Here is a 17,794-nt window from a genome sequence, read left to right as displayed (position 1 = left end):
TAATGTGTGTATACTGTCACATTTTGACTATTTTGGAAGACTTTCACCTCTGTTTCTTGTCTTTGAGGCTGATGAATGTGTTTCTAAGTTATAAATTTAATATTAAGGGATTCATGTATTATTGTTATTGAATCCAAACAATGTGTTAAGTAATATTTAGGGCCAGAAAAATCCTGTACAGAATAATGATTTCTCCTAATGTAAATCTTGGAAAGGGTTTTGTTCAACTTGAGAAATATTAAATTTTTTTTCTTTTTTTTTTCTTAAAAGATTGGCAAAGGAGAGAGTGGGTTGCTGAAAGTTTATTTGTCATTGTTCTCCAAAGAATAGAAGCACTTTCCATAGCCCAATTCCAGTAGTAAATAATAATGAAGGCTTTAATAATGAAAGAGCAATTGGTTAGTATTAGAATTGTTTTGATTACAAAGTTAGCATCTCTGCCTGAGCTACCCAACCCCAAAGCGGGGTTGTTAGAGGAAAGCTGCCATATTTCATAGAACCGAGGAAGGAATGCAGCAGACCTCAGGTGGGATTCGAACGCTCTGGCTCTGACCCTCAATGCGTATTGGCTCCATGGCCACCTGTAGCTCCCAAGTTTTACATGTTCTTGATCCCCCAAAGAGACCGGATCTCTTGATCTTAGTTCCAGGGACGGGTCAGCTTGGGTCAGGTGCCCACCCCTTCACCAATCAACTTGTCTCAGGTAATGCAGTCACATTATATAATGGCTGCTCTGGTCAGTGATCATGTGGATAGATACAGCATTTTCTCAAAAAAATGGTCACAGAGGGGTGGGGGTGGGGCAAACAAAAATACTGGTGTTTGATACAAGGTACTGAAGCTAAGATGTGAAACCTTCCATATACACTTCTTTGTCCCTGGAAAGTGATTTTTCTGGTGCTCTTTAGGTAGAGAGGTGTATTAATGGTGCCAGTGTTAGAATCCTTGGCAGTCTCTTCCTGAACCTGCAACTCCAAAGGTTAAATCTCATACACCATATGGTTATATAACCATTTTCTGGAGAATTCTGTTCCTACTATCTAATGCAGTAACTGACTTAAAAGTAAGTATTACTGTTAGACTCTAACATAAGTGGTGGTATTTGTTTTAATGGAGGTGGGATCAGGTATATGTTAAGCTTTACATTAAAAAATATATGTATGTGTAAATAAATATATATGCCTTGTAGAAAAATTAGCCATAATCTTACCACCAGAAGAGAACTACTGTTAACTTTGTGTGTATATGTGGTGGATGGTTTTATGTTACCTGCTGGCTCTTTTTATGTTTCCAATCCTCTAACACTTGTTTAATTAATTCCTTATATTATTGAGATAACAAGTATTGTTATTATTTTACTAAATGGACCATGATTGAAACTATCAGAGTCTCCATTTCAGGTGGTGACCAAGATGAGCCCTACGAAAAGTGTGTGGAATTTAATAGGTTTCTAGTTGGTATGAGTTGTCCTCAGATACAACCTATTCAACCTACATGAAAATACTTATTTGTCCTTTACCTCTTAAGCAATGAACTTAGGGCTGGGAGCACTGGTGAAGAAAGTGGGACGGCATTAGTTTCAGCTCTGTTGCTGGTTTCATAATTTTATTGCTGATGGAAGGCTACCAAGGGACTAGAGATGAACCAGTTTGGCCCTGCTTAGTGGCATCAGTAAAATAACTGCTTGAAGGCCCAAATCAAGACAGTGACTTTTTTTTTTTTTTTAAGACTACTCAAGTGCAGTAGTCAGAAGGGGGGAAAAGAGTAGAACAAGAAGTTCAATCTGTAACTATGAACAATCAACTGAGCTAACTCAACAGTGACATTTTAAAACAGAAAACTTCTGAGATTGGACAGTCACAATAAGGTGTGACAATGAAATTTCCCCTTAGTTCACAGTGCCTTTTTATAATAATATCACTTTCGGCATCTTGAAAGTTTTTTAATCCTCCAAAGTTAGGTTAGACACATTTTTTTTTTTTTTTTTTTTTTTTTTGAGTCAGCGTTTCGCTCTTGTTGCCCAGGCTAGAGTGCAATGGCGCGATCTCGGCTCACTGCAACCTCCGCCTCCCGGGTTCGAGCAATTCTCCTGCCTCAGCCTCCCGAGTAGCTGGGATTACAGGCATGCTCCACCACGCCTGGCTAATTTTGTATTTTTAGTAGAGATGGGATTTCTCCGTGTTGGTCAGGCTGGTCTTGAACTCCTGACCTCAGGTGATCCGCCTGTCTTGGCCTCCCAAAGTGCTGGGATTACAGGCATAAGCCACTGCACCCGCCTAGGTTAGACACGTTCTTTTTAATAGCTAAGCAAAAAAATCCCCTGAAGCCCCCAAAACTCTCAAAACAATACTGACCTAATTTCTACCGGAAAGAATTGTACAGTGTTGAGTGTGGGCTCTGAGTCATACTGCTTGGGTTTGTCTACCATTCCCGTAATTTGACATAACTCAGGTTCCTTTTTTGAAAAACAAGGATTAAATAGTGCCTCCTTCATAGTGTCTCTGTGAATATCAACTGAGATAAAGTATGTAGTCTCCTTACCACAGCATTTACACACAGTATGTGTTCCTCTGAGTAGCACGGGGCAGAGTTAGGTCCTCATTTTTAATGGTCTCATATAAGATTTCCAAACTACAGAGGACATTACTATATCTGGGTAGGAGGAAATAAATCTTTAAATTTGAAGTAATAATACTCATACAATTTTTAATATCATTTTCCAAATTTAATTTCATTTTCACCTTTAATATTTCCTAAGGATTCAAGAATCAGATGCAGGGATTCTGTTTCTCTCCATTTTTATTGTTATTGTTGTTGTTGTTTTACATTTAGGATTTCAATGTGGAATCTCAGATTTCTTTTGTGAACTCCTTTACTGTCAGGTAATTAACCAGAAATACCAAATAAATGAAGATGGGAAGACACTACATATTTAACATAAAATCTTTTTTAGATGTCTGTATTCTCAAGAAATTATGATTAGGACATATTTACATAGTTAAAAGAAACCTCTGGCCTCTGCTAGAAAAATATATTTATCTATTGAAAAAAAAAAGCAGGCATAATTCCAAAATATATCATTTCAAAAGTTCTAGTGTTACCAGTGGTGAGTATGGGCAGGCTCCATGGTCCTTGATCTTTGTCTTCTTGGGAGAAAGAATTCAGCCAAGAGACAGAAGTATATTTAAGGCAGAAACAAGAGTTTATTGAAGCAAAAAAAAGTACACTTGGATGGAACCAAGGGGGACGTCAAAAGATTGAGTACCCAGCCTGACCTTTGTTTTAGGGCTCTTAGAGATTTATTATTTCCTATTTTTTTCCCCGTCTCTTCCCCTCCCTATATGTGCAGTATCTGGTTTGCCAGTATCTGGGAGGGCCTTTTGGTGGTTGAAGTTATGCACATGCTCTCTTAGGGCAATTTTCCCTTACTGGGCTAGTGCTCCCCGCCAAGCCCCATGGGAAGGTCATATATTCGTCAGACTCTGTCATTTTGCCCCTTACTGCGCATGCCTGGACATGTCCCCAGAGGAAGGCCAAACTCTGCCATCTTAAATTCTTACTGGGAAGTTGTTGCCCATGAGCTCAAGATGTCTCCTGTTAGATTTTCCCTTCCCTGTCACCAGCCCTGACATTCTTTGTGGCCCTGTCCTGCCCTGTTCACATCTGCCTATGTATCTACTCTAAAACTAGTATCTTAAATAAAAACCCTTCTATAACTCCACATCCCCTTCCAGCTACCCCATTTCTCTGCTCTCTTTTCAAATTGTCTGCATTAGCCGTTCTTTATTCTTCATCCCCAACTCCCCAGTTTCCATCCCTTCATTTGTATAACTGTCTCCAAATGCAACTAAAGCAGCAGACCTCTTTTCAAAGCATTTGCTATTGTTGAGCCCTCTTATTTCCTGGCTCCTGTGACACTATTCTCTGGTTCCTGTATTCCTCCTGTATCTGTTTCTTTTGACTGTTTCACTACCCCCAACTTCTAAATGTCAACAGTTAGTTGGGCTTCTCTGCCTATGTGCTCCCCTGGGGTGAACTCAGCTGGTTTAATGACTTAAAATACCATTTTCCTACTAATGACTCCCAAACTTGAACCTAGACCTCTTTCTTGGGCTGCAGACATCTATCCCATCACCTACTTGACATCTTCATCCAAATATCTTATAAACACCTCAAAGTTAACTTTTCGAATAGAACTCTTTCATTTTCCCCACTTTCTGAAACCTGTTCTTCCCATTACATTGAAGTCAAATCAGAACCAAGAAGTTATAGTTAAGGGCACTTGCAGCTGCTAGGCTGGCTGTCAGGCATCTACAGATTTGGCCAGTAGGGAGACAATGAGTCCAAATAGATTGAGCAGTTTATTATTTACACAGACAGCAAAAGCCGTATCAGGATGGAGTCAGCTACCTGTATCCCTGGTCCTTAAGGATGTCCCTGGATGACACTGAACCAAGGGGACAAGATGACAGATGACAAACAGAAATAGCTCTGTTGAGGAGCCAACTCTAAACTATAGCTAAACATTTTTATAGTCGATATCTGTACCTGAATGAGAGTGAGGTCACTGGAAACCAGTTGGATGAGAAATTGCCTCATGGCAGCCTTTTGCAAGACAGGGAGGTATTTTGCAAGATAAATGGCCCTTTGACAGCTCCTTTACGATGGCCTATCTTGCCATGGAGGATCCAGAAAGGATCACGATGTTTTCTACCAAGACCTGTGTCAGACTGTGGTTGAGTTTTGCCTATGTGGACTATGTGGAGTGAGCAAGGTAGCCACGGCACCGTGCCAGATGTGTTACCCCTACAGTAGTATCTGATTCTACCCCTTCCTTTAGTCTTATATCCAACCCGTCAGAAAATCCTGATGATTCTACCTCTAAAATAAATCTGCTCTGCCTTTTCACAGCCATTGTAAACCCAAGGCACACTATATTCCATTGGGAGTGCTATATATCCACTCTTGCCTTCTTACAATCCATTCTCTACACAGCAACTAAAGCAATCTTTTGAAAATGTGTATATGATGACTGTACATCCTTGCTTACAAAAAATGTCAGTGGCTTTCTATTACACATCAAATAAAACTCATTCTTGGCCTACAAGGTCTTGCTTCATCTGGCCCTTAACTACCACTCCAGTATCATCTCATACCACTCTTCCCCCTCACTCATGATGCTTCATTCCCAGTGGTCTTTTTATTCACAGAACATAACAAACTATTTTCCACCTGAGGTACTTTGTACTTGCTGTTCCCTTTGCTTATAACATGCTTCCCACCAGGCTTTTTTACTTGACTGTTTCCTGCTTAACAATTAGGTTTTAGCCAAGTTAACAATTAACAAGTTAACAATTAAAACTTAAAACAATTAAGTTTTAGCCAAGCTATCTCCTCAGAGAGGATCCTCCTGACCTATGAGAAGTAGTCAATTGGCCCCCAGTTACTCTCTCTCCTATAATCTTGTATATTTTCTGTGACCTGTGATTTTCTTACATATATGTTTACTTATTATTGTCTATCTCTCTCACCAGAATGGTAAGCAAAGAGCAGAGACCTTATATGTCTTTGTACTTCTATGTCCCTAATACCCACCAGACATAGTTCCAATAATATTAAATACTATTCCAATATTTGCTGAATAAGTTATTTCTAGTACTTTTTATAAACACAAAACAAAACGTTAACTTTTTTTAACAGTTAAAATACATTTTCTAGTTCCATCTTGCTTTCTTAATTTACTTTTGTCTTCACATCAGATTTAATAAAACAATTACAAGTCAGGAATCAGAATACCTGCATGTTTATGGAGTAAAACCAATAATAGTCAAATAACTTATTACCTTTAAGTGTAAAAATGTGTTTATTCACAACCATTTGTAAATTACCATTTGTTACCATTCCTTCAAAAAATTCTTTATGAACAAAAAGCCAAGAAAAATTACAATCGTAGCTTATGCCAAACCAAAAATATACATCTGATGTATACAAACTTTAAAAAGCATTAACACAGGCAATGTGAATATAGATTACCTTAAAAATATTTCCAAGACACAGCTACAACTTAAATTATGTTAAGACAGATATAAATAATAGCATTACCTAATGTATTATATTTACATATTTAAAGTATTATATTAATTTCTATGACATAAAAAAGGAGATAAAACTACAGATGTCATTGCTCAGCAGTTCAAATATTGAAAGGGCCACATGATTTTTTTTTTAAGCACAGCAAGAACTTTAGGTTACTATTTATATCTGGACCTTCCTATATTTATAAGAACATGCACTGTCATTGTTGCAAGAGGAAAAAAATTTAAAAACATTAAGGAAAAAACCAAAAAACAGTTTGCTTACTAAAATCATACCAAATCCTCAGCAAAATCAAGGAAAGCAATTATGGAGTGTTTTCTATCCCTGGCCTTTTAAATTGACATATACATTTTAGAGAAAAGAACAGTTAATTGTCTATCACAAAATGCAGTTATAGATATTGATATGCTTAGTTCTATCCCATTAAAGCACCTTGTACTACAAGGTAAAGGAAAGCTTAATAAAATCAATGGAGCCTTTCATACCAGAAAGGATTTTATTTGAAATACCCGTATTACCTTTTTAGATTTTCTTTTCTTAAATCATGCAGAGAATATGTTCTGTGTAAAATCTAACATCATTCATTGGAAATATAGAATTTTTTAAAAAATAATGGCACCTAAAAACTTAATACTGTATATCAATTAAAGTCAATATAGTGGCATGTAAAATGAAGTGGAAAAAACTAAATATATATATATAATATATATATCTTCTTAAATATTATTTTTTATTATTACCAACTTGAAATGTCCGAACTCTGAAGGGTTATTTTTATATTATCTTTTGTTCAGATTGAATCAACATTATCATACTAGGACATGTAAATAAACACATGTAATGCCGATACTTCAGCATTTCTTAGAGTCATCTACTCAAATCAACTGTACTTACTATTAGATAATAAAATCCAAAGAAGTCATAGAAATAAATAATGCTGAAAAAGGGAACACTATTCTAAATATGAATCTGACGATCCCTCCTCATGCTTCCTTCACATCTGCTGAGAATTAACAAAAAAAGTCTTAATATTTTCATAGTTAGACAATGAAATAGGCTTCATAAATCATTCAAAGTAAAATTAATTTAAAAAATTGAAAGTGGAAATCTACCATAGTAAACAGAAATGCTATAAAGAAAAGGCTTAAAGTAAATTTAATCGGTAACATGACAGGACCATTAAATTGGTCTTGAAAAGCAGAAGGCAGATGATGAAATTGCACTTAATTCTGTATCAATTCAGATCCTATCATCCCTACTCCTTTCTAATAAAATAAGCATTTACAACATGGTGTCTTACACGTCTCCCTTACAAAAAGGCTAAGCACAATCACTTATACATTCTAGTTGGTTTTTAACATTTGGTCATAACTGATAAACAAGGTCACACAATTTTACCCTATCGAGTCTGTTGATCTGTGTCAGAATGCCTTATGCCAGAATCAGACAGTTCTAATACAGGATTTACAAATCCAGAATACTCGGAATTTCCATTATCATCCATTTCGGCACTAACAAAATCATTTTCCCACTCCAGCCCATTGGAATCATCAGAGGCTGATGTAGGATTACTTCCAGTCTTCTTGTTGCTATACTTAAGTGCTGCCCGTAGGATGTCTTCCTCTGTTTTGGAACGTTCTCTCATTGGAAGCATTCTGTTCATTCCTATGATTTGAACAGAGTTTTTAGAAATCTCAGAACAGATAATAAAGCTATATTTAAAAACTCTCAAGTTTAGCAATAAAGTTTTTATTTAACTATCAGACTTGATGTGTGAATTAACTTAAAGACCCAGTCCCATGGAGGCCTTCTTAAGGGAAATTGTTGGGTTCTAACCCTGAAGTATGCCTCAGATAAAAATAAATATTAACAGTCACCAAAGGGCAGTTTTGATGCATCATTGATTATCTGATAAGATGAAATTCCTGAAGAGTCATAAATAAAACAGAATGGATGGAGGATTTCAACTGCTATTGGTCTTATATGACCAAGTTAGTATGTCTGCCAAAGTCTTTTCCTACCCACATAATTTCATTTCCGAGAGAATGACAATCACTCTAATGATAACATGTACTTTTCCAGCATTTACTAGGTTCCAGTTAATGTGATATATATGTCACAGATATTAACTGATTTAATCCCCAACAACTCTATGGAGTACAGTACTATCATTATTCTCATTCTATAGTTGAGGTAACTGGGACAGAAAGGCTAAGTGATTTGGGTAAGGTCACACAGCTAAAAAGTGGTGAAGCAAGAATTTTAATCCATTCAGTCTGGCTCCAAAGTCTGTGGTATTATGCTCTTCTGACTCTACCACAACAGAGTAGAGATATTTCTATGGGAAACTGTTCTAGATCTAATTCTGAACAAAATGAAATTGGTAAAGTGAAAGTGTCAATAATCTTGAAAGGAAAAAATAATGTCACTTTACTGGCAGAAGGAAGGGAGACAGGACAGAAAAGAAATTTGAATCTGTAAGTACAGAATCAACACTGGTAACAGAATTAAAATCTAGGATTCGCAAAGAGATTGTAATATTCCTAGACACATTTAATGATTTTCTTTTTTGACCTTAAAGATCAAATCCCACCATAAAAGAACATTTAGATCTGTATTACCATTGTCTGTCATTCCTGAAAAATCACAAAGACTCAACCCAATAAAACAAGTTATTTCTATAGATAAGCAAAAAATATGAGCTAGATACTAATATAATTTTGTAGATCTGTATCTGGTGGATTTGTTTCTGTGGATTTATTTCTAAGAGAAGTTATATTTAACTTCTGGCTTTGGACTGTCCACAAGGGGGTGGTAATCCTTCATACTGAGTAATGTCATGGGCTTGGATTACAAAAACCTTAAAGAAATTAACATTTATTTTCTAAATCTAAAGAAACATTAAAAATTAAGCAATTTTCTAAAAATTTTTATCAACAGAGATAATCACCAATACAATAACGGTCTAAAAAGTGTTTATATGATTTTTCAAGGCCTTGAATTTATTTCCATTTAAATAAAGACCAAGGTAGACTTACATAAATCAACACAGATTACGTTAAATTTTCCAGGTAAAATTGTGAATTATAAAATACCTTCTTCATCTTCCCACTCTAGATCTAAGGATGTGCTGTCGTCATTTCCACTAGTTGATTTAGTTTTGGTCATTAAATCACAACTGCTTTCTGTATTTGGTGTCAAAACTGTAGCATCTGATGAGAGTCCTAGAATATACACGAAATACAATTGAATACTCTCATCTACTCTTCTACCGCAACAGCCATTTTATTTTGTAACAATTATCTCTCTCTAAATATTATTATTATTACTTTTAGCTTCATAAGAAATAATTCTGGAAATCATTTTATTGGTAAGTTTCTGTTAGGAACAGTACAAAGAAACTTTTCTTTTTTTTTTTGCCATCTAAGCATAGCAAACATGCAAATATAAATGATTAAAAACTTTTCAAATATGATTGACTCTAGATAATATTTTTAACAGTCAATTACAAAGCGGCACAAAAAATAATGAACAAGAAAGATAAAACAAAAAGCAACCTATATTTTCAAAAGGAACCACTACCATACTATGCTTCCACTATTGGGAAGCATACGAGTTTTTGCTTTTGAAACCTGAGGAAATATTTTAATCTTATAAGTCAATTTGTAATAAGTAAAAAATAAGTACACTTTTCTATTACTTCTTCCCACCTTTCTTTTCTGTTTTTTGGAAAGGGAAGGGTTAGGATCAGAGTAGAAATGGAAAAAGGAGTGTTTGACTCCCTATATGGATCTACAGAAGTAGTCTGAGATTTTTCTTTGCTCCAACTTCTTTTTAAAAAGAAAAGATGAGGTTGTATAATTAATGACTACCTAGGAAACTGATCTATCTGGGAATTACAAATTTAAGAACAGAAAGTTCTTCTACAGAAACAGAGCCAGAATCTCTACTTATCTGTTTACTGTGGCATAAAAAGTACAGAAAATACTTTAAAAAACTTACTACTACTTCGAAAAACTTCATACTGTGACTTCATATTTCTCAAACAAGATTCGAAGTCATCTTCTGGTCCTGAACTGTAATAAAAGTGAAATAATTTTTTAATATATTCATGGTAGATGCAATATGACAAATATTTAAGCTAATGATGGTATTTTGGCTTGAAGACCTATGTCATAAAAATTCATAACTGCTGTACAATTAGAATAACCTAATGAAAATAGTTCTTAATTTTCTTAATACTAACATGAAACTGAAAATAAGATTTTGGTTAATCCTGAAGCCCAATCTCCAAAGCTTAGCCGTAAGTCCAACTTTACAATAATGAAGCATGAACAAAATTCTTTGAACGAGTAGTGATACTTGTGGAAATGTGACACTGAAATATCTCTTCCAAAAAATGATCACACATAAACTTTATTATAAGAAAGAGAGGGACTAAGGAAAACACAAACACCTAGGGTATAAACAACTCACCCAAAGGCATTCAGCTATTGTATCACATCTATATGGGAAATGAGACCACTCTTAAAAATGCAATAAAGTCAGTTTAAATGAATAATAATCATGTTTCAACTTAAATGCTCTCAGTATTCTTCCAAGACAATGTCTTTTAGAAGGAATAATTTTTAGGGAACACATAAACATGAAAACGTATATACACATCTTGAAGTGAACGATGCTCTACACGGCAATAAAATGTTCTACCACAAAAGGAAGGAGGCATATGTTTCACTATTTACCTTTGATATTCTCCATTGCTGGAAGGATGATATTGCTGCACAATTCTCTGCCTTTCTTGCTTTGGAAACATAATGTAATAAAAAAAATCACTCTGTTGTAAAATTATATATTTTAAAACCACTCATGCAATACCAAAAAGTTTTTTTTTCTAGTTTCTAAAAAAAAAAAGTTATTTTGTTGATATATTTTTCCTTAAATCCATCACTATTCAATTCTATATCCCCTTATTTACGGGAAGAATTTCTCTGAATTTATCTATGTATGATCCAGAAGTGGTCAGAATATTCATAGTGTTATTAAAAAATAACTTTTTTAACAGATATGTATTGATATCCTTAACATTCTTAGTATACCCAAGAACTTCCAACCAACTGGAAAAATGAGGAGCAGGAAAGGAATAGTTAAAACAATACATGAAGTTCTATTCTGGGTGAAATAAGTAGCAATAAAACAACAGATTTATAAGATCTGGCTGAGTTGACTCAGAAATAATAAAAGCAATTGACTAAGATTTAGAAGAACTGTTGGAACTGTGGCTCTGATAGCTATTAGCTATATATCCCTGGCATGGCCTTTACCTACTGTTCCTTCATCTATAAATCACAGATAGCTATATTACTGCTCTAGCAAACTCAGGGTTCCCATGAAAATCAAATGACTTGATGGGTGTCTGTGTATGCCTGTGTGTCAGTATGTGCTATATAGACTGTAATGTGTTCCTACATCAAATATTTAAACCAGGGTAGGAAAAACTCAGAGAATCCTGGAAATCACCCATACGGATGCTGCATATGGAATGCTTTGTCTTTAAAAGGGAAGCAGTAGATAATCTATTACAGTAAAAAGTGTCTATATGATAACCAGAAAAATACTTTTCTTAGTAGAAGGTAAAAGTTAAAAACTTGTTCATTATTTAGAACTGACTTAAAAAGAAAATATATTCCTTCACATAATCTGCTAAAACAGCAGAGACAGAGAGAGGGAAAAAAATGAAGGGAAGGAGGTGGGGAGAAGGACACAGTTCATATAGAAATCATGTAACAATATGATAGACATGATATTTCAGTTTCTCTAAGTTTTACAATGTGACATGATCTTTATACTACTTCAATTAACACTACAGAGGTGAATCCAAACAGGCAAAATATGGAGGAAGATATTAAGGATACCAGCTAAGCACTGTTGTGCTTGAACTTTGGCTCAGGCCCTTATTAACTGTAGGATCTCAAGCAAGTTACAAAATATCCTACTCTCTGTTTTCTCATTTGTAAAACAGGGATTAAAAACACTATCTCATAAGATTGTTGTGAGGATTAAATAAGGTAAAACATTGCTGCTCCTGACAGGGTTCCATAAATGTCTGTTACTTATAGATGCTAGGCATTATGGTAATGCAGCATGGTAAGATACGGTAAATCTGCTGCCTTCTCTGACAATATTCCAAAGATTTCTCAAGACCCAAACTCCCAATCTCCCAAGGACACAAGAATAAAGATGAGAAGCAAATAATAATTTTATGGGGAAAACAGCACAGTTTATCCAGTTCCAGGAAAAAAAGAAATTCTTGCAATTTAAGAAACTTTAAAAAAAAAAAAAAAACCCTCACAAAACAAAATGCTTTGCCAATTATATTTAAAGGCTAGTTTTGCAACGCTTTCCCTCTAAGAGTACATTTATTTTTTCCAAAAGAATACTGAATTTTATAGCACTAAAATTTATCTTTAGGATAAACAGGAATCAGCATTTGCTAATCTAAAGCTAAATAGTATTGAGTATCAAGCATGGAATCTGATGTTATTTCTAGCTGTTAAAGACTAACTAATTTGCCTTGAAAATTCTTAAGAATATATGGGTAAACACATTCGTTGTTAAACAAGAAGTCCTTGAGAATAGGAAAAAAAGAGTCCCAACTAAGATTTGTCAGAGAAAATAAGGAGAAAAGCAACCCTAATATATGCTGGGGTCTTTTCCCCTCACCTCCAAGAGCTTTCGCTGCTTTGCTGCCCTGGCTGCTTCACGCTGTGCAGCGTATAAAGCTTCTTCTTCTAGTCTTAACTTCTCTTCTTGTAAGGCTAACTGTACATGAACAAAACGATAAGGATTAACAAAAATCAGAACCTGTCTAACTGCTCTAAAAATAAAATGCTTCTATTTATAAAACAAAAAGTAAATTATTAAAAAATAATTGATCTCTACAAAGCATAACAGAATTGAAATGTTTGCAATTGTTTAAATTTCTTCTTTTACAAAATAACCCAAAGGATATAAAACACATTACAGAATTCCTTAGAAATTGAGTTATGAAGCAGTAGCATGTACTCTGTATAAATATAGAAGTGTTTCTTTAGAATATGCAGTGATCTTCATTTTAAACAATCATTCCAACACCTATCACCCTCACTAGTTTGCCGGCTTTGGCCCTCATAAATCCAGTATCTTTAAGATCAATTACATCACTGTGACCAAAGTGAACTCGGCTTTCACAAAATTCATGTCTTGCCATCTAATTAACATCAATGCACATGTCTCCTTAATTTTATTACTATCAAACTATTAAAAAATTACTTTCAAATGTAAGTTCTTGCCATTCATAAAAGCACACAAACTGCCTTAGTAATATCTATTGTATGTTAAAGTTAACTTGAAAATCAAATTTCAACACTAATTTTTTTCTTTAGACTAATATTAACAGCTACTGTATAGCTTACGTTAATGCTTTTGAAATCACTAATTGGTCCTAAACATACTTTTCTTTTTGAGACAGGGTGTTATTCTGTCACCCAGCCTGGAGTACCATGGCACCAACACTCTGCAGCCTTGACCTCCTGGGCTGAAACCATTCTCCCACCTCAGCCTCCAGAGTAGCTGGGAATGCAGGCGTGCGCCACCACCCCGGGTGAATTTTTGTATTTCTTGCAGAGATGAGGTCTTGCCAAATTGCCCAGGCTGGTTTTTAACTCCTGGACTCAAGCAATCTACCCGTCTTGGCCTCCAAAGTGCTGGGACTATAGGCATGAGCCAACATACCCACATTAAAGACAAATATATGTATATGTATGTATGTGTGTGTGTGTGTGTATTTATTTTTTTTCTGAGACAGGGTCTTGCTCTGTCACCCAGGCTGGAGTGTATTGGCTCCCCTTCGACCTCCCGTAGCCTTGAGGATCCTGGGCTTAAGCAATCTTCCCACCTCAGCCTCCTTAGTAGCTGGAACTACAGGTGTGTGCTACCATGCCCGGCTAATTTTTCTATTTTTTTTAGAGATGGGTTTTCACCATGTTGCCCAGCCTGGTCTCAAATTCCTGGACTTAAGTGATCTGTCCACCTCAGTCTCCCAAAGTGCTGGAACTATGACCATCATGCCCGGTCTTAAACAGAAAAATTTTAAATGTGCAGTGGAATATGAATAATTCCATTTAGTTTAGTGGGTGCAAAACCATAATTATAGGCCATTTCAATAAACACATTACATAACTTTAACACTTATAAGTACTTGGTTCTCTGAGAACAAATACACCAAGACAAAAACTCTTCAAAAAACCACTTATTGTGAAACAGGGTAATTTTTTAAAAATTTGCTTTTGTTGTTGTTTCCTTTTTGAGACAGGGTCTCACTCTACTGCCCAGGCTGGAGTGCAATGGCATGATCTTGGCTCACTGCAGCCTTGACCTCTCTGGCTCAAGCAATCCTCCTACCTCAGCCTCCCAAGTAGCTGGGACCACAGGCATGCACCACCATACCAAGCTAATTTTGTATTTTTTGTAGAGACGGGGTTTTGCCATGTTGCTGAGGCTGGTCTCAACCTCTTGGGCTCAAGCAATCCGCCTGCCTCGGCCACCCAGTGTGCTGGGATTACAGGTGTGAGCCTGCTCTAAAAGTTGGTTTTAAATACCAAGGTGCATATTCTTGCCAGAGTTCCTACTTTGTGAATTAAGAAATTATTTTTAAAAGAATGTACTATCTCCATTTTTTGGCAGCATATGATTTCTGATAAATTAAGCCAAACTAAAAGAAATTATAATAGGCTGGAATGATTTTTTTTAACTCTTAAAACATACTCATCTGTATATATCTCAACATAGGTCCAAAGACTCTACACAATATATTATTTAATGACAACTCTCTCTTTATGATAACACATACTTAAGCAATATAAAAGACAATTTACCTCTTTTTGAATTTTCTTATCAAGATCTTTTTGTTTTTCGGCAATGGAATCATAATGCCTTTCTCTTAGGTCAACAATTTCTTCCTCAGTAAGAGGCCTAGAGAAAAAAAGGAGGAGGAGAAAAAGAAAAAACAAAAACTTCTGATGAGTCTAAGTCCAAATAAAACACTCAAAAAGCCAGTGAAATTCTCAAATTTTGCTGTTAAAAATGTTAAAGCAATTTGCTACAACTTCAATTACTAAGAGTAAAAAGTATACATTCTAACACTTGCTATTATTCTAGTATATAAACTGGTAAGATGATACCATATCAGAATAGTTTTTAAAGCATTACAGCCACCTTTTAGGAAATGTGGATTTTATTTACCTTCATCTGGCTCTGCTTCAGCCATCTGACCTATGGGTATATACCCCAAACCATATCCCAAGATACTCATCATAAAATATAAACATCAGTACACTATTACACCCTGATCTCAGCCCTCATACCATTCTGGAACTCTTCTTAATCCTCCTATTTTATCCTGCTTAATCACTCTGGCTTCCCCAGGCCCTTCATCCTTCCCTTTTCTCCCAGTCTATCTGTCCCAGTCATCTTCTGGCCTTGCTTCACTTACAACCAATATGGACACCAAGGCAGATCTGAACTACTTTCTTACCAACATACTCACCTTCTTGCACTCCTATCATTATTCCATATTCACTTGGTTTACTCACATTCTGACCCTGGGTCATTTCCATGTTCAGCCCTTTCTGTTTCAGGCTGCTAGAGAAAACCTGACATCAACTTGGCACTCGGCCCCCAGCAGTAGTCCTTTTATATATATGTGGCAACTCCTTCACATATCCTACACTACCAAATTAAAAATCTTCACATACTCAAGTTCCTTATTCATACTTTTTTATCTTAAAAGGCAATTTCACTCCACTTTAAGAAATGAGGAGTATCAACCATGAATTGCTCCAACTTTGTGGCAACCCCCACTTACTTACATATATCCTTCCTATTCTCCTCACCATCCTCTAAAGAGGAATGTTCTTAACTTGTTCAGAGTCACCTACTATATTTACACTCTTGACTCATTCACCATTGAGCCCATCTCTCCTGCCCCACTCCAGGGAATTCTCTGGGACCTTGTTCTATCAATTAGTACCTCTCTTTTACCTTTAACCTATTCCTTTTGTCTGTCTGCACCTCTCTTCCATGTGAAGGAAGGAAGGAAAGAAGAAGAAACTTAGAAAAAACCTCCATTTGACCTGTATCTATCTCAAGCTACTGCTCCCTCTTTTTTCTCAGCCAAGTCCCGAAATTAAATGTATAATATCAATAGTCAGCATACCTAGCACTTACTATGTGCCTGGCTCTTCTAAATGCTTCACATATATTAGCAAATTGTAATCCTCACAACAACCCTCTAAGGTAGATATAAGGATTATACATATGAGGGAAGTGAAATGAAGACAGATTAAGAGTATGGCTAAGTAAGTCATATAGTATGTGGCAAAGCTAGAATCTGAACCCCAGGTAGTGTAGCTCTCGTTCTTAACTACTGTTCTTCTCTTGCCTTCATGTCCTTACCTCCCATTCACTTGTCAACTTGCTGCAGTCTGCCTCTGCTCCCATAACTCCAGTAACTCTAGCGAAGGTAATCAATGGCTTCTATGTTGCCAAATACAATAGACAATTTTAAGTCCTTATCTTACTACCTCAGTTTCATGGGACAGTGTTAACCATTCCCATCTGTCTGCCTGTCTCCCCTCCCTTGGCTTCCCAAGCTCTCCTGGTTCTTCTTTTTGCCTACTACTTCTTGGTCATCTTCAGAATCCTCTTCTAGTGTCCGCCTAGTCAATCCTCAGATCCTTGCTCTCTCACCATGCTCCACCTCTCCCCAAACCCCCACCTCAGTTAGGTAATCTTGGTAACTATCATGGTTAACTAGCCATTTATAGGTATTATCTCCTACTTCTGTCCCTCCAGCTCTAACTTCTGCTAGCCCTAGTTGTATATTAGGGCTTTAAAATTTTTTCTTTGAAGTATAACTTAAATAAAATGAAATATAGATTTTAAGTGTTCAGTTCATAAAGTTGTTTTGATAATTGTATACACTCATGTAACTTGCACTGGAAGCAAGATACGTAACACTTCCATCACCTTACATACTTTTCTTGTGCCCCTTTACAATCAATTCTCTCACTTTGCTTATGCAATTTCTAATGTCCTCCTGCTCTGCCTGGATAGTTAGCATTAACCAACCTTTCAACAATCAACACCAGGTGTTATCCCCTTAAAAATGTCTTCTTGGATTTTCTTTTGGGCAAACAGCCTTTTCTCTAGGGTTCCCTAGAATGTTCTATAATCACTATTTAATTGCTTTCCCTACCTCATATTGAAATTAGTCATCTCGAGAATCTATCTCCCAGACCAGTATGTTCTTTCTTCTAATGGAGAGACCATGCCTGATTTTTAAAATCCCAGTGTCTAGCACGGTGCTTGGCACATGATAGTTGCTTAATAAATGTTTGCTAAACTAAAAAAATTAAGGATTATTTGTTCATAATATAACACTGTATATGAAAAATATTCTCTTGAAATTAAGAACGCTCTTTTGACTTAAAGATACTTCTTCAAGTAACACATACAATTTTAATAAAATATTTAAAAGCTGCTTAAATAATTATAGTATAAGGTTTTAGTTACTATTAAAAGATGTGAAAAAATTTAGTAGAACAAGTTTTAGAATGCATAAGGAAGGAAAGGGGTAATAAAGTTAAAAAATTTAAAAGAA

General features: G+C 35.7%; 1 protein-coding gene across 2 annotated transcripts in view; it reads right to left on the bottom strand.

Moving 5' to 3' along the window:
• Positions 1 to 5,844: 5,844 nt before the first annotated feature.
• The window catches only part of AP1AR (adaptor related protein complex 1 associated regulatory protein), a 38,102-nt gene continuing 26,152 nt past the window's right edge, over positions 5,845 to 17,794 (bottom strand). The window contains exons 5-10 of one of the 2 annotated variants that reach the window (XM_002815070.5): positions 15,009 to 15,105; positions 12,817 to 12,915; positions 10,839 to 10,897; positions 10,099 to 10,172; positions 9,192 to 9,320; positions 5,845 to 7,761 (exon numbers count right to left, since the gene is read on the bottom strand). In XM_002815070.5, the coding sequence (XP_002815116.1) occupies positions 7,496 to 7,761; positions 9,192 to 9,320; positions 10,099 to 10,172; positions 10,839 to 10,897; positions 12,817 to 12,915; positions 15,009 to 15,105 (724 nt within the window). In that variant the 3' untranslated portion in view covers positions 5,845 to 7,495. The remainder of the gene's footprint in view (positions 7,762 to 9,191; positions 9,321 to 10,098; positions 10,173 to 10,838; positions 10,898 to 12,816; positions 12,916 to 15,008; positions 15,106 to 17,794) is intronic. The other variant, XM_024246481.3, reaches the window with a different exon arrangement.

The sequence above is a fragment of the Pongo abelii genome, chromosome 3 (genome assembly GCF_028885655.2).
Source record: "Pongo abelii isolate AG06213 chromosome 3, NHGRI_mPonAbe1-v2.0_pri, whole genome shotgun sequence".
NCBI lineage: Eukaryota > Metazoa > Chordata > Mammalia > Primates > Hominidae > Pongo > Pongo abelii.
Note: the sequence above shows the minus strand (reverse complement) of the source record. Positions and strands in the feature narration are given on the sequence as shown.